This window comes from Trachemys scripta, chromosome 1 (assembly GCF_013100865.1).
Source record: "Trachemys scripta elegans isolate TJP31775 chromosome 1, CAS_Tse_1.0, whole genome shotgun sequence".
Classification (NCBI taxonomy): Eukaryota; Metazoa; Chordata; order Testudines; family Emydidae; genus Trachemys; species Trachemys scripta.
In genome coordinates this window covers 120,996,367-121,016,857 of record NC_048298.1, presented here as the reverse complement: position 1 = coordinate 121,016,857, position 20,491 = coordinate 120,996,367, and the positions used below count along the sequence as shown (strand labels likewise).

General features: G+C 42.1%; 1 protein-coding gene and 1 long non-coding RNA gene across 4 annotated transcripts in view; both read right to left on the bottom strand.

Annotated features, from left to right (window-relative positions):
- Positions 1–5,898, bottom strand: part of LOC117883870 — a 34,688-nt gene extending 28,790 nt beyond the window's left edge. For both annotated transcript variants that reach the window (XR_004647433.1, XR_004647432.1), the window contains exons 1-2: positions 1,405–5,898; positions 517–621 (exon numbers count right to left, since the gene is read on the bottom strand). This is a non-coding gene — a long non-coding RNA (uncharacterized LOC117883870). The remainder of the gene's footprint in view (positions 1–516; positions 622–1,404) is intronic.
- A 4,115-nt stretch (positions 5,899–10,013) lies between these two features.
- PARVG (parvin gamma) overlaps positions 10,014–20,491 on the bottom strand; it is a 31,023-nt gene continuing 20,545 nt past the window's right edge. The window contains exons 12-13 of one of the 2 annotated variants that reach the window (XM_034783683.1): positions 12,888–12,960; positions 10,014–11,129 (exon numbers count right to left, since the gene is read on the bottom strand). In XM_034783683.1, the coding sequence (XP_034639574.1) occupies positions 11,050–11,129; positions 12,888–12,960 (153 nt within the window). In that variant the 3' untranslated portion in view covers positions 10,014–11,049. The remainder of the gene's footprint in view (positions 11,130–12,887; positions 12,961–20,491) is intronic. The other variant, XM_034783690.1, reaches the window with a different exon arrangement.

Below are 20,491 nucleotides of genomic sequence, written 5' to 3'. Positions count from 1 at the left end.
ACTTTTGCTGAAATGTATAATAAGCTTAAGCAACATGCTGCACTCTAGATTCAATTGTCTGCCAAGAGTGAACAAACTTTTCTAGACAATCTGTTATTTTACTGACTGTAGTCAGTAAAGCCTGTTGCACCATCTGCTCTGTGGAAAGTACAAGGTATGTGTTTTACATGGGTTCTCAATTAGAGATGGGCCAGAGTCAAAATTCCTGCTGTGGGGATCCGCTGAAAGGAGTTTCAACAGCAATTTCCGACCTTCTAGCTTCATGGCAAAGCATCCTAGACAAAGCCCTTCCATAACAACAACAACAAAGCGATCTGTTACAACACATCCGGTCGGCAATCTTACCAGAACCTGAAGGACTAAGGGAGCATTGAGCCAGAACTGCTTTCTTACAATTCCAACTAGTCCATTACTGGGGCTATTCCTGTAGGTAAATAAATAGTTGGATTCTCCAATACTGGTTTGAGGTACATTCATTTTCTATGGCATCAGGAAGGGAGTTTACATTGCCATTACCTGAGCTGTAAGTGTCCTGGTAGCAAAGTGGGGGCTTCAGTCTCAAGGGGTGTTCAGCCAGCTACATTCACCACCATTAAAGTAACATGAAGTCCATCATAAAAGCTGACAAATACAGAGAAAAAATGTTTGAGGCCAGAGGTATTAATTACATTGAATCATGAGGTAAAACCAAAGTGGAATCTATTCGCTTTCTCATGTAATCCACAAGCACCCCATCCCATCCCCACCATATGTCATATGAAAGACATGACTTAGATCTACTATGTTGGGGCATGGACAGATAAAATTCCATGTTGGTAACCCTGACGTTAGCCTGGGCTAATGCATAATGGTTTGGGCAACAGGTAGTCCTTTGAGACATCCAAAACCAGGAATACATTTGCATCTATTGGAGTGCAATGGCACACAAGTCATGTTGAAGACACAGAATAGGGCTCATGTAAATTTTCTATCAAAACAGGTTTTTGATGGAAGGTAAGGTTTGTAACTAAACAAAGTTTTCACAAAAAGTGGCCACAGAAAATTTTTATTTTTTGTCAAAGAAATGAATACCCAGAACCGGAAATATTTTTTTTCCTGATATGCCACTGCAGTGCCTCACAGGAGTTGCGGTTCAGTTGCTTCATGTTCCCATTCTTCTCTATGGATCAGGCTCCTGTGCCAGACTTCATCTCCCATAATGCACTGCAGCCATATGACTTTCCATGATGTACCCCTCACCAAGAGGGAGACCATGGTGCATCAGGAATCCCAGCCTATAGAGCCAAAGGAGAGCATGAAGCATGGGTACCCATAAGGCACTCTTATTTTTAATTTTTCACCAAAAATTCCAAATTTTCCATTGAGAAAAAAATCATTTTCTGGCCTACTCTACTCAATACTTACCTTGTTTTATATAATTTCAGAGGCTATGGGTCTTTTCCACCTGGGTGAGTGAGATTTCATAGATTTAAATTTGAGAAAAGCACCCTAGAAACGTCTCTGGATGAAATCCTTAAAGCCTTCCATTTTGCTTAGGTTGCTGAAGTTGAGGGGCTCAGGACACACTTGTTTTAATGGGGTGAGAGAAAACCCAAGTTTTGGAGCCTGCAGTCACTGGGCTGTGGACAAAAACAATCAATAGAAAAAAAGGTGTTCTGATGTTTTTTAAACCAAAGTTCAAAAGGGGAAAAAAGGAGATTTTTATTTTCAATTTCAGATTCAACAACCTGCTGGCTGAAAAAGAGCTCCCTGGGTTTTAACCTTCAGTGATGCTCCTGAATTAAGATTCACTTTAATCCCCAGTCTAGTCTCTCTCTCCCTTTGTGTTCCCCCTGGAAATTTGAGCTTATATGTGAGATCCACCAGCCTCTGCATCAACAGAGGGGATGATGTAGCATGGCCTTTCTTCTGCTTTGTTTTCTGCAGCCTCCCTACTAATATCACCAGTTATTTCTAATTCTGAAATAAATTCCTTGAAAAATAAAGCATGGAAAAACTCAGAACAGCTGTTAGACCTTAGAGCAATGAAGTTGTACCTTTCTTCTGAATTCAGGGGGAGGGGAAACTTTGATTAACTGATGTCTAAGGTTTAAAACCTAGTTGTTAACAAGGTGGTGGCAGGTAACTCTGGGGACAAACCATCTCTTCAAGAATTAGAAAAGGAGAAAAAAAAGATACTTACCTCCGGAAGGAAAAGAGGTGTTCGCCTTCAGCAGTCAAACATATAATGGCCATTTTAGGACTACAGCTGCTTGTTGCTCCCAAATGTAAAGGGCCAGCTACCTGGAAAGCATGCTGGGAGAGGTTCCTATTGCAGTTTGGCCCCACACTGGGGAGTTCAAAAGTGATTAAGGAATCCCATAGGAAGTAGCTCTTAGGAAAGATGATTGAATTCCTGTCTTGTAGAGGGCCAGGAATCCCGATCTTATGAGTTTTACAGAGCCTGCTGTATTAAAATTAGTTATGTCTATTTGTTTTCCTTTTGATTCTATAACAAATCTAGATGCTTTTGGACATCCACTGTATCCTGTGCTTTAAGCTTACCATCAGTGCATCACAGTAACTCCACCCTTCCATCGGCCCTTCTTTCCACAGGCCTCCTGCCAGCCAGCGCCCGGATTAAAGAATTTTGGGGCCTATGCACAATGGAAATTGGGCCTCTGCACACCTTCCTTGCCCCTGGGGGGATGGGAGACAGTAAGGTCCTGCCCCACAGGGTGGGAGCCCCTGAGGTGTTGGAAAGTGAGCCTGCCTGGCTGCAATCACCCACAGGCTCCTGTCCCATAGGTCTGGTCTGGTTCCCTGCTCCAGCCTGTGGGCTTTGCCACACGAGGCAGAATGAGCCCTCCTCTGCCCCTCACCCCCTATGATGCCCCGCCCCTTTCCTGGCCCAAGATGGGGCCTTGTGCAAGTGCACTGAGTGCACATTGAGTAACTGGGCCTGCTGCCAACATTCCTGTCCTCAGAGATTCTCTTCTCAGTGCTGTTCTTCTCTTCCGCTGTCTGCTAGACAGTATATCTGCTTGAGAGACAGTACAACCTAAAGGAATAAGGATGGGAGCGAGGCTTAGGACCCTGTCAGTACTGCTCAAGTCTTCACTGGTGGCTCACTGTGTAGCTACTTACAAGTCACTTCTCTGCCTCAGTGTACCCATCTTTAAAATGAGGGCAATATAACAAGCTGATAACACCCTGCATGGGGTGAATCGTTTAGCATTCACCCTACTAGCAGCATCTTGGACCACCTGTTGAATATTTAATAGAAAAATGCAATATTTTTTCTGTCTTCTAAAATTATTTGATACACTCAGAGCCATTGGCTCCTTAGAAATACTTACCAGTCTTCAACCCATCATAATTCAATTTATATGCCTACTTATATGGTGTAATGAAAACAGAATAGATTAGAATTCTAGTAGCACACCCAATTCTCCCCTCGGGGAATGCTTAATTTCTAGGATTTAAAAATTACAGGACAGTTTCATTTGTGTATTTAATTATATGGCAAGGCAACTGAATGCCCCAATATGGACATGTCATGGTATACTTAAAATGTCATGATAGATTTGCCAGTTAATACAGAACAAGCAGGCTTGTTTTTCTTTTATTGACTGATAATCATAAGAGAAAAAAGGGAACAAGTCTGTCACTGGTTGTGCCAGGCACAAATAACATCTTAGAATAATAATAAATAATTCTTCTTTCCACAGTTCCATGCTGATGGAATATGTGCTTTAGCACTGTCACTCTGTATTTACTAATCAACCCATGACAAATCTATGACTGTGTCCCATACATAAGTAGTGCACTTGTACATATTTCTATAGGAAATTATGGAGTGGGTGGCTGTCTGATGGATTACTATGCTTCACAAATCAGACATAGGTTTTTTTATAATCAGACACATGCTTATCAAAGTATTCCAAGACATCATGCACATTATGAATTGGCTCAAAGTGTGAAAGACATATTAAAATATTCATTTTCAGCCTCTATTTTAAAGTTACTGATTCAAGCATATTAGTTGTCATCCTTTTGAAAACATACAGCAAAAATAAAAAGATTACTCGTTACAAAAGGGCTTACGAGAACTTGAGGTGAAAAGGAGAGCGTAGTCCACCCACCTATTCAGGAGCTAGATAGTTATCTGGCATAAATCGATCCATTGTCCTTAAAAGAGCTGTATTTATTTACACCAGCTGAGGATCAGACCACAAGATTTTAAATGCTATGAGATGAAATCTAAATATTTGCCTTCCCTCCACCCCCACCTTCCATTCCATTCCATTCTTTATTGGAACTTCCCTTTTACGAAAAGAGTGCAAAATGTTCCAAAATCAGGACCATCTCCAATTTTCAAGACAGGTAGCATCCTTCATTCATTTCAGAATAACACATTTGAAGAGCTTTTATGTGATCAGCTGCGGGAATTGCACTCTTGATCTGGTGATGGAGGGGGCATGGTTAATGGACAGACATGTTTTGGAGAAAGGAAAAGGGAAAATTTGAAGGTGTGGTTTCTGGAGGAAGGAATTGTGAGCCAGCACTTATGGGTCATATTCTTGGTCTCTGCATTAACTTGCTAACCTTTCTGTGCCTCATTTTTTCCATCTGTAAAATAGGGATGTTAAAAGTAGGAAAGGATCTGCAAAAAGCAGGAAAGGGTCATTTGTGTGATACAGACTACTGCCTAGCTAGGAACTGGACTGAGATCACCAACTCATTTCACATAGGCCACTAAAAATACATCATCTAGTAATGACTTCCAGTCACTAGCAACATGGGCTGGATTCTAACCAATTACCTAATGGCAAAAGGCTGTACCTATATCATAGTACCAGTCCCCAGAGTCATTAAATCCCTCTGTGATGGACATTTTATTTCTTTATCCTCAGTAATCTATCTGTGTTCTAATCTTCATGTAATGTTCTGATAAAAGTACCAGTGAATAAAGAACACAAACTTTTAAGGTCTTCCCCCATCAGATGTTTGGAGCCCATCAGGAGAATAAAACAAGATACCTACAGAGATTCATACATGAGATAACCCTAAGAATGTATGTCAGATACAAATCTTTTGGAATAGCTGATTTAATTAACTATTGAAGCAAGATGCTCTTTTTTGGTAACTTGTTGGCTCCAGACATTGGATTTTCCTTTGTAAAATGTATCTTGATAATTATTGTCAATGCAAATGGGATTATGATGTTCATGGCAGTTTGTGGAACTCTCTCCTTTAGTAGTTTTGCATAATTATAACTTTTCAAAGCCAGAACTTGAAGATTTATCAATATTGCCATCTAAGGATCTCTTTTAGACTGCACAATCAAGAACTAGACACAACAAATTCTTAAATGTCAGCACTGAAACTTGGAGTGCCGTGGTTTCCCATGTTAATACACAGACTGAGGGATCTGGTCAGGGATCAAATGTCAGAGTGACTGACTACAGGAAATTAAACTGGTTAAAAGGGATGCCAAAATAAAATCATAACAACTCACTTTTTCCCATCTTAGAAATCTTTACACATCGTACGAATAAACACGAAATACAAATTTAAAATAACTTTAAGGTCAAATGAAGCTGAAGAAAGCCTCAAAGGGCCTAGGACTTAAACACAAGGGTGGCAATTAAAGGAGAGGAGTGTGCTTTTGCAGCCACAGCAACATTAGGGTGGGGACTGCGGGGGTGCACTGCCTTAGTGGCAGCTGCTGGAGGTGTCGTATAGTATAGGTATCCTGTATAGTCCCAATACAGGTTGTGTGCCCCACAGAGGCAAACTCAGAAGTGGCACCTACAAAAAGGTTTCAATATAAACTCCCGTCAGTGCTGGACTCTGAGGCCTGGTCTACACTGAATTTAATTCGAATTTAGCAGCGTTAAATCGAATTAACCCTGCACGCGTCCACACAACGAAGCCATTCATTTCGAAATAAAGGGCTCTTAAAATCGATTTCTGTACTCCTCCCAGACGAGGGGAGTAGCGCCGAAATCGATATTGCCATTTCAAATTAGGGTTAGTGTGGTCGCAATTCAACGGTATTGGCCTCCGGGAGCTATCCCACAGTGCACCGTTGTGACTGCTCTGGACAGCAATCTGAACTCGGATGCACTGGCCAGGTAGACAAGAAAAGCCCCACGAACGTTTGAATTTTATTTCCTGTTTGCCCAGCGTGGAGAGCACAGGTGACCACAGAGAGCTCATCAGCACAGGTAACCATGCAGTCCAAGAATCGAAAAAGAGCACCCAGCATGGTCCGTACGGGAGGTACTGGATCTGATTGCTATATGGGGAGAGGATTCAGTGCTAGCAGAACTACGTTCCAAAAGATGAAATGCCAAAACTTTTGAAAAAATCTCCAAGGGCACGATGGAGAGAGGCCACAATAGGGACTCAGATCAGTGCTGCGTTAAAGTTAAGGAGCTCAGACAAGCCTATCAAAAAACAAAGGAGGCAAATGGTCGCTCCGGGTCAGAGCCGCAGACATGCCGCTTCTACGCTGAGCTGCATGTAATTCTAGGGGGGCTGCCACCACTACCCCACCTCTGACCGTGGATTCCAAGGCAGGGGTAATCTCAGCCACACCTGAGGATTCTGTGGACAGGGAAGAGGAGGACGAGGACGAGCTTGCGGAGGGCACACAGCACTCTGTTCTCCCCAACAGCCAGGATCTTTTTCTCAGCCTGACTGAAGTACCCTCCCAACCCTCCCCAGGCAGTATCCAAAACCATGACCCCATGGAAGGGACCTCAGGTGAGTTTACCTTTTAAAATATAAAACATGGTTTAAAAGCAAGCGTTTTTTAATGATTAATTTGCCCTGAGGACTTGGGATGCATTTGCGACCAGTACAGCTACTGGAAAACTCTGTTCAAGTGTCTGGGGATGGAGCGGAAATCCTCCAGGGACATCTCCATGAAGCTCTCCTGGAGGTACTTCAAAAACCTTTCCACAAGGTTTCTGGGCAGTGCAGCCTTATTCCATCCTCCATGGTAGGACACTTGACCACGCCATGCTAATAGCAAGTAATCTGGTATCATTGCATGACAAAGCCTGGCAGCGTATGGTCCCAGTGTTTGCTGGCATTCAAGCAACATCCGTTCTTTATCTCACTGTGTAATCCTCAGGAGAGTGATATCGCTCATGGTAACCTGGTTGAAATACAGGAATTTAATTAAGGGGACAGAGGTGGCCCTTCCTACTGGGCTGTTTGCCTGTGCCTGAAAAGAAATCCTTCCCTGTAGTTAACCAAGCGGTGTGTGGGGGGGAAAATGGCACTGAGCTTTTCGCGTTTGGCTAGCAGGGATCTTCCCTGATACCAGCTATGCGGTGGAGGGAGGGGTAAAGTGATCATCCCAGATAATTGATGGCAGGGGGGTTAGTTTGGTATCTGCAGAGATCTTCCCTGATACCAGCCACACGGTGGGGGGAGGGATAAAGCGATCATCCCAGAGAATTGGATGGGGGGGGGGGTTAGTTTGTTTTCTGCTGCTGCAGGTTAACAGGAAAACCGCAGCACTCTATGGGCTCTGCTTGGTATGCAGGAAAGGAGGGCACAGAAGCTGAAAGACAATGGCTTACCATGGCCGCATACAAGCCGAATTCTGTTGCCCGGACCTGTGTCTGTGATCTCTAACACCAAAGCCACAGGCACTCAATATTAAGATGCAAAATGCGACCTTGCACTGAAATCACTTGTGCTATGTAATGTGAATAGTGGTGTTCACCGTGAAAGAGGATAAGCATTGTTCTGTAAAATGTATCTTTTTAAAAACTTCTCTCCTTTTTTCCCCTCCCTCCAGCAGCTGCAAATTTTTCAAGCCTCCCTCCTCCATCCCGAAGGCTATCTCAGAAAAAAAGGAAAAAGAGGACACGAGACGAGATGTTCTCGGAAATCATGGAATCCACCCGCAATGAAAGAGGTCATTTGAATGAGTGGAAGGACATGGTCTCAAAGTACAGGAAAGATGCCAGTGAACTTGAGGTCATGAGGGACACTCGAGATGAGAGGTGGCAGGCTGCAACGCTGGGGCTGCTGCGTGATCAAATGGACATGCTCTGGCGTCTGGTGGAGAGTCAGGAACAGCAGTAGAATCACAGAGTGCCACTGCAGCCGCTGTATAACCTCCCTCCCCCTTCCCCATGTTCCATAGCCTCCTCACCCAGACGTGTAAGAACGCGGGGGGAGAGGCTCCGTGCACCCTCCCACTGCACCCTAGTGGACAGCCCAACCAAAAGGCTGTCATTATATTGAATTTTTTTAGTGGCCTTTTCCTTCCCTCCTATCCTCCTCCCAAACCCCACACTGGCTACCTTGTCAGTTCTCTCCCTATGTTTATAATCAATTAATAAAGAATACATGATTTTTAAATGATAGTGACTTTATTTCCTTTGAAAGCAAGCTGTGATCGAAGGGGGGAGGGTGGTTGGCTTACAGGGAATGAGTCAATCAAGGGGGCGGGTTTTCAACAAACAGAACTTTCACACCATAGCCTGGCCAGTCATGAAACTGGTTTTCAAAGCTTCTCTGATGCGTAGCGCTTCCTGGTGTGATCTTCTAATCGCCCTGGTGTCTGGCTGCGCATAATCAGCAGCCAGGCGATTTGCCTCAGCCTCCCACCCCGCCATAAAGATCTCCCCCTTACTCTCACAGAGATTGTGGAGCACACAGCAAGCAGCAATAACAATGGGGATATTGGTTTGGCTGAGGTCTGAGCGAGTCAGTAACGTGCGCCAGCGACCTTTTAAATGTCCAAATGCACATACTACCACCATTCTGCACTTGCTCAGCCTGTAGTTGAACAGCTCCTGACTCCTGTCCAGGCTGCCTGTGTATGGCTTCATGAGCCATGGCATTAAGGGGTAGGTTGGGTCCCCAAGGATAACTATAGGCATTTCAACATCCTCAACGGTTATTTTCTGGTCCGGGAAGTAAGTCCCTTGCTGCAGTAGTTTAAACAGAGTAGTGTTCCTGAAGACGCAAGCGTCATGAACCCTTCCCAGCCAGCCCGCGTTGACGTTGGTGTAACGTCCCTTGTGATCCACCAGTGCTTGCAGCACCATTGAAAAGTACCCCTTGCGGTTTATGTACTGGGTATCCTGGTGCTACGGTGCCAAGATAGGGATTTGGGTTCCATCTATTGCCCCACCACAGTTAGGGAATCCCATTGCAGCAAAGCCATCCACTATGATCTGCACATTTCCCAGAGTCACTACCTTTCGTAGCAGCACCTCAGTGATTGCTTTGGCTACTTGCATCACAGCAGCCCCCACAGTAGATTTGCCCATTCCAAATTGATTCCCGACTGACCGGTAGCTGTCTGGTGTTGCAAGCTTCCACAGGGCTATCGCCACTCGCTTCTCAACTGTGAGGGCTGCTCTCATCTTGGTATTCTGGCGCTTCAGAGCAGGGGAAAGCAAGTCACAAAGTTCCATGAAAGTGCCCTTACGCATGCAAAAGTTTCGCAGCCACTGGAAATCATCCCACACCTGCAACACTATGCGGTCCCACCAGTCTGTGGTTGTTTCCCGGGCCCAGAATCGGTGTTCCACAGCTATAACCTGTCCCATTAACAGCATGATCTCCAAAGCGCCAGGGCCCGCGGTTTGATAGAAGTCCATGTCCATGTCCTCATCACTCTCACCGCCGCGCTGCCGTAGCCTACTCCTTGTCACCTGGTTTTTCAGGTTCTGGTTCAGCATAAACTGCACGATAATGCGCGAGGTGTTTACAATGTTCATGACTGCTATCTTGAGCTGAGCAGGCTCCATGCTTGCCGCGATATGGTGTCTGCACTGTTCACCCAGGAAAAAGGCGCAAAACGGTTGTCTGCTGTGGCTTTCCCGGAGGGAGGGGGAGGATATACCCAGAACCACCCGCGACAATGTTTTTGGCCCCATCAGGCTTTGGGATCTCAACCCAGAATTCCAGTGGGTGGAGGAGACAGCAGGAACTATGGGATAGCTACCCACAGTGCAACGCTCCGGAAATCGACGCTAGCCCCAGTAAGTGGACGCACACCGCCGAATTAATGTGCTTAGTGTGGCCGCATACATTCGACTTTATACAATCTGTTGCCAAAAATCGAATTCTGTAAATTCGGATTAATCCCGTAGTGTAGATATACCCTGAGTGTTACAAGGATAGAATGAGCCACACCCCAACCCACCCTCCCATGCACCCTTGTAAGGGGGAAGGTGGAGTCATGTTAGCCTCTCCCCTTGCACTTAGGTAGTGCAGAGACTAGTATTCAGGATGGCCATGTGTAGGTGCACAAGAGTTGCAGGGAGAAGAGGGGTGCAGTAGGCCACAATCTTGTGCTAGATTAAAGGGCAAATAAGGGGGCTCTTTCATGGTTTTGTAGGAGGTGCCGAGGACCGGGGGAAATCCACAATACTGTACAGTGGATGGCCTGTATAGGGTTCTCAATCCCTTCAATGTAAATGTATTTTAAGAGGCAAGCAAGCAAGCAGATTTTTTCAAACATTTCACGTCTTGCCAAGTTTCATATCACTAGCCACTTTTAAAAATTATTATCCTCATCATCCTGCCTGAAAATGTAGTACAGGAGTTATTAGACTATGGGCTTCAAGCCCTCATGGAATCTATCCATGGACTCCAACTCCATCATGATGCTGCAGCCACCTCAGTGCAAGTACAGGTGCAAAGTTCTAAAAATGACTTCCAGCTCCCTCTCTGATAAAAGGGCAAGGGGTTGAAGCCAGGGGCTAGGGTAAGCACATTGACTAGTCTTTACAGCTTTTGGGGGCATTAGATGAAGCAAGGGGTGGATTCTCTTTCTGTGGCAAAATTCACAGCCAGGGAACAGCAGAAAACACTGGTCCCTGAATACGTGCACACACTTATATTATAGATAGCGCAAGTTATATAACTATGAAACTTTGCATGCATACACACTTTTCAAAGCATATTAATGCAACAAGTGTCATATAGGGTGTGTGCATGTGCAAAGTGGCAAACATACAGCTAGGGACTGAAAATTAAACTCAGAGTACGCTAGCAAGAAAATCTAGTTCTTGGTTTCACTCTTCATGTTTCTTTGGTCTTGTATTTCGAATACAAGCAGTACAAAACCTGCAATGTAGTCTTCATATCTCTGTTCACGATATCTGTGGATACACAAGGAAGAAAGAAGCCTGCTGGTAAACATTAGAAATCCTTGAGATAGAGAGACTGCAAATGTCAAAGCATTGAAGATAATCTTTCAATTTCTCCAAATTACAATCTAACTAAAGCAAGAACCAAAACAGGAAATGTAAAGCTATCAGATTTTCTTGATTTCTTAAATGAGTTAGGAGAAGAAAAAGGGTCCTTTACTACTTTACCACATTGGAATAAGGATCAGTAATATACAATAAGAAACAATTCTTCACTGGCAGACAGCAGAGCAGATAATTTAATAAGACTCGATAACTGTATTTTTTGTGATTCTATTATAATGTGACTAGTAGCAGACATTGCCTTAACTCTTCATTTCCTGGCTTTGTAGTGTTTGCATTTTGTTCTGGGGCGTGTATTTCCTGCTTTTTGAAGGTTGCAGTTTTTAGCTGCTAACTGCCATATTCTGAAAGTACATGAGGTACTGCTAAGCAACCTCAGCTCATGTTTGAAAAAGGGTTTTGCTAGTTAATACATCAATGTGTATGCAAACTACTACTGCTACGATGAGAGACGGGCTTGCTGATCCTCTTAAAGTAATGTAAATGTATGGCTTTGTACGGAACATAGACCTGCAGTAGAACCAGTAGGCCAGATCTTCAGCTGGTGTAAACAGTGTAGTTCCATTAAACACCAACACTCATCAGCTGAGGATCTCTCCTACATAGCTGTACATAAATGATACACAGATGTTGGAGTTTATATTTCCCACATTAATCAACTGTAGACATTATTTGAGGCAATCCTCCACATTTAGAGAAATGGATGTCCAATGCTTTTAACCTGCTCACAGAAAAGGGACACCCAGAGGCTTTCACAGATTTGGTTTTCCCAGTTTAACTAGAACGGTTCACTGAAATCCAAGTTCCATATATAGGGCATGAAGGCTCCAATTTTTCTCTGCATGCTCACAAATCACTCGCATTGACATTAATGACAGCTATCCATGAGTAGAGCTGGTTGGAAAAAAACATCCAAAACAAAATGTTAATGAAAAAAATAACCAAAAATTTTAATAATTCCCACACCTTCCATTTTTTGATCGGCTCTACCCAGCAATGTAGGTACAGATAGATGACCTCTCCATATGCTGATATATACATGTACCCCAATCTTGTTCATGAGTGGACTACCCAACTGGGAAAAGATGCCATTTTTAACACTGGAACAGCTTTCTGGGGAACATGGTAAAATGCCCATCACTTAACATCTTTAAATAAAGACTTGAGGTCTCTCTAAAATATATGCTCTAGTTCAACCAAACGTTATTGGACTTGATTCAGGAATGATTGGGTGAAATTGAATGTGGTCTATGTGGTTTAGGAGCTTGGACTAGATGATCATAATGGTCCCTTCTGTCTCTAAAAATCTACTAATCCATTCACATCCTGATTTTGGCAACGAGGTCAACACACTTACTCCTATGTGGTAATTTCAGCAACTACTGATGTATCTTACATCATTTAATTCTTGGTTTAAATGGTGTTAACTTACCAAACAGTGGGTATTGTAACAACAGAACTTCTTTTTCTTTAGTGGAGACCAGATTGTTAAAATATGAGATATATACAGGAGATGTGTAGCAAAGGAAATGTTATGAAATATGCGGTTGTCATGTTGGAGGAGATTCTCTAGCTGATTATCCTAGCTTTTCATGAACCAGAGCAAGAATCATTCTCTTCCAGAACAATTACTATGTTATGACTCACCTTCAGCATTGACAGGAAAATCTAGAAGACCTCCATCTGTCAGCAAAGCCACTGCAAGGTTAACATTGTGAAGCTGTTGATCAGAAGAGATTAATGAAACAGAAAGTGAACTCTGGCCAAATATAGATAGTGCATGCCAGAGGCGTAGCGAGCGCCCTCCGTACCCTCCAACCGGAGGGGGCCCCCCGCAAGGAAGGGGGCCCCTAAAAGTGGCAAAATAAATACCGCATTCCAGTTTCTGCATTGTAAGGGGCCCCGCCCAGACATATGTTTGGAGGGGGCCACCGTTCGGAGGGGGCCACGTTCTTTGTTGCTACGGCCCTGGTGCATGCTTTATTCCTTTGGTAGTTGAAATGGGAGTTAGCATTGCTGCACCAACATTTTTTTCATACTGTCTTTAGTTCTAGTGGAAAGCTTATGATCACTTCTATCAATTACCAAATCAGAAAAATAGAAACCCAATTTCCTTTAAAAATTATATGAGAAGGGACGCAAAAGATCAATTCATTTCAAATTTTTCTGAAAATCTTGCATTAATGAAAGCCCCCAAAATTAAAAGTTTGATAAAACATAGGGAAATTTTTAACATAAAATGAAATTTGCAGAAAGTATTCTATTTTTCATTTAAAATCCTAAAGGTTTGAATTTTTCTGAGCTGCTGTAAATGTGAACATTAGGGTAATGGTTTAACATACAAAGGTCTACATGCATACTAAATATTATTGATGATATCATCATGGATATCACACTTGAGATATTAAGGATCAAGTATTTTTCAATTCTTTTGTACTTCCTTTCTTGGCTGACTGCTTCTTCCCATCAGGAAAACAGCATTGCAAATGCATGAATTCATTCATAAGCGACTTTACAAAATGACAACAAAGCTGTTGATTTTTATTTATTTCCAGTTAAAATCCAGATCCCATTCCCCTCTTGATTTTAACATACTAAAGGCAAGTTGTCTATTTAGGTTCTGTCACAAGACTGTTCCTTTAATGAAGTAAGAACAACAACAACAAAAAATTGCTTCCTTAGCCATTCTACTTGCTACTGGAGGTACTGTGTACAGTGCAGGCATGCTGTGCTTTTTTATCTCCCCATGTCACACACTTACGTCCTACCATGCATAAGCTGAGCAAGAGCTATATTTTATTCTGAACTAAAGTGATACCTTTATGTTCCACCTGGTTTTGTGATTTACAGATAACAATGACTAAGAGTTTGAAACTAGGTTTAGATTCTTCTTCAAACCCATGGCAGACAAGGAAAATGCAAGGATTATATAGCGCTACAAACTGTTTACCCTGGGATTAATAAATAAAATGATTGCTTAATAAAGTCACTGAGTGAGGAGGGTCAGATGTTCCCCACAGCAAGTTCATGAGACTTCCACATAAAGGTAGAATGCTGATCTTTTATATAAATCTTAAGACACAGTACTGACATTTACTACTCATAGGCAAACTGGCTTGGATAAAGGGAGTACATTAATCTTTCTGCACTTCTAGATGGAACCAGAACCACTGGAATACTGTTCAGCATTTCCAGCCTGATAGGAAGTTGGAAATATGAGAAGTCTTGGATAAAAATTTACGCTAGTGGTTATAGACTCTTCTACCCTATGCCACTGGCTTGTCTTTGGTCCCCATCTCTTCCTCTCTATCATCTGATATGTCCTCTTTCCTGCCTGAACACAGAAGGGAGTTCATGTGCATGAAATGCAAGCTGGTGGCTGTGCTGGAAGAAAAGATTCTTGGATTGGAGGGGCAAGTAGAGATACTACTAAGAATCAGAGAAGCTGAGGAGGTCCTAAACAGCCCAATCCAGGAAACACCCCAGGTTCAAGGAAGAAAGGGAGCTGGCCACCAAGGAATCAAAAAGAGAGGAAGTCAGAGAGGAAGCCTGGCAGTTTGTAACCACCAGAGGCAGAAGGTCATGGTCAAACTTCCTTGCAAAGAGGTCTCCAACTGTCCAAGGTAGATAGATTATTCTTGTTGGAGATTCATACTCAGAAGAATCAAAAGAACATTCTACAAGGGACAGGCAGACAACAGGACAGTGTGATGATTTCCTAAAGCCAAGAAATGAGACACCACTCTAAGACTGGATCGGCTTCTGAAGTTGACTATTGGTGATGATGCCTATTGGAACTAATGACACTGCTTTGTGGGATATTTTGCAGATAGTAGATGACTTTGGGGAACTTGGGAGTTCTGAAGAAAGAAGAAGAAGAAGAATGTCCAAGTGATCTCTGAGATCGTTCCTGTCCCATGAGTGAAAGAAGATAAACGGCAGAAGATTCTGGAGGTGAATTGCTGGCTAGGTAAGTGCTATAGGGTTTTGGTTTTGTGGAATATTGATCCACTTTCTATGAGGAGTGGGGATTATATAGTTTGCATGTCCTCCAACTCAGTAGTAGGGGAACCAATCACTTCAGGGACAGGCTGGCTACAGTAATCAGGAGGGAGCTAAACTAATAGGGTAAAAAGAGGAAAGATATGAGCACTCAGCACAAATTTGAGATGTTGAAAACAAAATTCATCAAGGACACAAAGAGAAGAAATTATTGAATTGCCTATACACTAATGTTAGGAGCCTGAGTAATAAAGAAGAGGAATTGGAATTGTTCATTTATGAGCACAAATTTGATCTAGTTAGCATTACTGAAACATGGTGAGATGATTCTCACATCTGGAATGTTAAAATCAATGGTTATAACCTATTTAGGAAGGATCAAATAGGGAAGAGTGGCACTGTTTGTCAACAGTGGCATTACCTGTTTCCGAATCACTGATAACTTAGAAGAAAATTATCTTCAATGCTTACGGAGTAATGTCCTAACCGATAAAACACACAGATGGAATAACAGTTGGTGTCTGCTATAGACCACCAAATCAGTGTTAGGAACAGGATAACCACCTCCTTTGCACTTCTCTATAACGTGTAGGAAAATAAGCTGCATGATCATGAGGGACTTTAATCTGCGTGACATATGCTGGAGATCGCATGCTGCCAGTACTAAAACATCCCTGGAATTTCTAAACATTATAAATGACAATTTCCTAAAAAAAAAAAAAAGTGTTGCAGCCTACATAAGAAAATTCTTTATTAGACCTTCTCCTAACAGATAAAGAGGAACTGATCACAGAACTAAAAATTAGTGGTAGCTTAGGTACAAGCAATCATATACAGCTGGTTCTTTAATGGGGCCAATTTCACAAAGCTGAAAACAATCATCTAGAAGGAAGAATTTAATCAGAAAAATGTGAATGATAATTGGGAATCATTTAAGAAAATCTTACTAGATTCCCCAGAAGCCACAATCAAGGGACAAGCCTGTGCTGGTTAAAACAATGGCTTGGTTTAGAAGGGGCGGGGGGAGGAGGGGGAGAGAGAGAGAGAGAGTGTGTGTAAATAAAAACAAATGGAATAATGGGGAATCTGATAGTAATGAATATAAATCAGAAGTTGGGAATTGTAGAAAAATGATAACAGAAGCAAAGGGACATAGGAAAAAATATGGCAAGCAGAGTTAAGGACAATTAGAAGGGTTTTTTAAAATATATTAGAAACAAAGAATCCTGACAATAGTATTGGTCCATTGCTAGATGGAACTGGTAGAATTATCAATAACAATGCAGAAAAGGCAGAAGTGGTCAATAAATATTTCTAGTCTGTATTTGGGGGGAAAACAGATGATATAGTCTCTTCATATGGTGAAGATAACACTCTTTCCATTCCACTAATTTCTCTGGAGGATGTTAAACAGAAGCTACTAAAGTTAGACAATTTAAATCAGCAGGTTCAAATAACTTCCATCCAAGGATTTTAAAAGAGCTGGCTGAGTAGCTCGCTGGACCATTAATGTTGATTTTCAATAAGTCTTGGAGCACTGGGGAAGTTTTCAAAAAACTGGAAGAAAGCGAATGTTGTGCCAATTTTTAAAAAGGGTAAACAGAATGACCCTAGTAGTTATAGGCCTGTCAGCCTGACATGGATCTCAGTCAATATAATGGAGCAGCTGATATAGGACTCAATTAATAAAGAATTAAAGGAGGGTAAAGTAAAAGTAATGCAAATCAACATGGGTTTATGGAAAATAGATTAAATCAAACTCACTTGATATCTTTTTTTAGCTGAGGTTACAAGTTAGGTTGTTAAAGGTAATGATGTTGACATAGTATACTTAGACTTCTGTAAGGCATTTGACTTGGTATTGCATGACATTTTGATTAAAAAACTAGAATGATATAAAATTAACATGGCACACATTAAATGGATTAAAAACTGGCTAATCAATAGGTCTCAAAATGCAACTGTAAATGAGGAATCGTCATTGATGGATGTGTTTCCAGTGGGCTTGCATGGATCGGTTCTTGGCCCTATGCTATTTAACATTTTTATCAATAACCTGGAAGAAAACATAAAATCATCATTGATAAAGTTTGCAGATGACACAAAAATGGGGGAGTGGTAAATATTGAACAGGACTGGTCACTCATTCAGAGCAAACTGGATCGCTTGGTAAACTGGTCACAAGGAAACAATATGTGTTTAATACTGCTAAATGTAAATGTATACATCTATGAGGAAAGAATGCAGGCCATGCTTACATGATGTGGGACTCTATCCTGGGAAGCGTGACTCTGAAAAAGATTTGAGGGCCATGATGGATAATCAGCTGAATATAAGCTCCCAGTGTGACACCGTGTCCAAAAGAGCTAATGTGATCCTGGGATGCATAAACAGAGGAATCTCAAGTTGAGCAGAGAGATTATTTTACCTCTGTATTTGGCACTGGTGTGAACATTGCTGGAATACTGTGTCCAATTCTGGTGCAAACAATTTAAGAAGGATGTTGATAAATTGGAGAGGGTTGAATGACTAAAGGATCAGAAAATCTGTCTCGTAGTGATAGACTCAAAGAACTCGCTCTATTTAGCTCAACAAAGAGAAGGTTAAAGGAGACTTGATTACAGTCTATAAGTACCTACATGAGGAACAAATATTTAATAATGGAATTCTAAATCTAAACCCAATTTGATGGCTGGAAGTTGAAACTAGACAAATTCAGAAATAAGACATAAATGTTTAACAATGAGGGAAATTAACCATTAGAACAATTTACCAAGGGTCATGGTGGATTCTCCATCGTTGACAATTTTTAAATCAAGATTGGATATTTTTTCTAAAACCATGGTTTTCAACCTTCTTTATTTCCAGACCCCTAAAAAATGTTGAATGGAGGTGCAGACCCCTTTGGAAATCTTAGACCTAGTCTGCAGAATCCCAGGGGTCCATGGACCACAGATTGAAAACCATTGTTCTAAAAGATATACTCTAGGAATTATTTTGGGGAAGTTCTATGGCCTGTGTTATACAGGAGGTCAGACTAGATGATCAAAATGGTCCGTTCTGGCCTTGGAATCTACGAACCGCCCCTCATCCCAATTCCTGCTCCCTTTTCCCCTCCTCCTCTGCTCCTGCTCATCCTCTGGTCCCTGAATCCCTCCCCTTCTTCATCCCTCTGCATTCCCACTAGAGGGACCAGACGTCCCAATATTAGGGGCTTTGGCTTATATACACATATATATACCCCACACCCCCTGAATTTTTTTTTCACATTTACTATCTGGTCACCCTAATTCCCACTGTGGCTTCTTCCTCCTTTTCCTCCACACTACCTAGGCCCAGAAACTGAGAACATTGAGAGAACAAGATAGTCTCCCTGCTCTCACTTCCAGTGCCCAAGCCCATAATGTCCCCAACTACTGGAGAAGCAATTGAAGGGAAAGTCTTGTGCAGCCTTGCAGCTCAGGGCTTGGAGCATGCTTGGTTGCTTTGAGGGGATAGTACATGTGCAGTCCTGTCACACAGAGGAGGAGCGAGAGGATGGAGCATGCTCAGTGCAGACAATCTTCAGGGAATTTAGATGCCAAACTCAAACAGCTCTCTATTGACCATGTGCCAACTGAAAGGCTTATAACTTGGCCAAATGTGGGCAGTTTTTCACAGGGATGGCAAAAATCCTCACAAAAATCACCTCCTGCTTCAAAGAATGGAGGAGCTAGAACTTCTCAACAAATGGGTTGTGAAAAGGTTTTTAGTAAAACAACAAAGTTCCCCCTAACCTCATTCTCAGAAATAGGTGAACTGTTTTAGCTGGGGGGGAAAATTCAGCCTGAGGCGGGTACCTTGCCTGGAAAAGTATAGCCCAAATAGTTGAAGTTTGGCAAAGTTATGATCAACTGAGAACAAGGTCTTATAATGGTATTTATGGGAAGTATCAAGGCAACCTTAACTATAGGTGGCCCTTCCAGTTCCACCTATAATAAAGGAAAGGGGGGGAAGGAATAGTGCCATCCTCTGACATCAAAGGGAGGGCAGTGAAGCAAGAGATCAGAGAGTGCACCACCCACTGATGCCACAGGATGAGCAGGAGGTAAGTGATAACTCCATCCACTGGTGCCCTGCTGAGGAGATCTCTAAAGGTAAAGGATAGTTCCATCCTATGTTGAGCAGGGTTCTGCCACCACCACATTTGGTTTCTTTTGAGTTTACGTACATTCTAGATATATCCTAATATCGATTTTCCTTTATTTTTCAGTGTTTTTCCCCCTCACTAGCATCCACTCCAATTCCCTCTGCCCAAGATACACAGACTGTATCTACTGGCTTTGAACTATCAGCTTTCAACTTGAGTGAAAGACGATACACAATAATGATCCTGACGGTATGGCTGATTGCCACCACTTTTATAACAGGAATGTCATGTTTTAAATCTCAGAGGAGTTCTGCAGTGAAGGTTACATTGTCATGTTCTACTGTACCAATTAATGTCTAAAATGCAAGGGAGTTAGAGTACACAAGGGATTTGGGGGAAGTGTTTTAAATTGAAATAAGTCTCTGAGCTACAATAGTTAGATTTTTATATCACTCAGGATATAAGACAGGAAAAAAAACTAAGTAAACGAAAGTAGTACCTGGGGTTAACTTTGCTAAAATGAAAGATCTTGAGATACAATCACAGCGAAGTGCTTCACACTCCCAATGGATTCCTCTCTGAGGGCAGTGTCCAATGGTTAGAGGCTAGGACTGGGAGTCAGTAGTTCTGAATTCTAATACCAACTTTGGCACTGTCTTACTCTGCAATTTACCTCTGAAAAATTGAGATATCGATGTTCCTCACAAGAAAGTCGTTTAGACGTCATTAACTAATAGGGCTGGTCAAAAGAATAGGAATTCTTTTCTACAAAACTTTTTGAACAAACCAAAAACATGTTTGCTTTGTTCAAACTTCTTCATGGGTTTTACTGACTTTTTTTCTTCTAGAGTGATTTGAAAATAAAATGTTTTGTTTCCAATTTAATGGAATCAGAGCAAAAAAAAATAGTGGAGAAAGAAAAGGGAGAGGGCGACTGAAGATGGAACACTTTCATTTTGATTCAATTCAAATTTATTTTTTCCCCAAATCTAATTAGCAGAGTTTTAAAACAGGGTCAGTATTTGACAGGCTGTCAGGGCTCTCAGCTTTGCTAACAGAGGGTCAGGTGAATTGATGCTAGCAATAGGAGGAAACTTTTAGAAAAGTGACCTTGCCTACA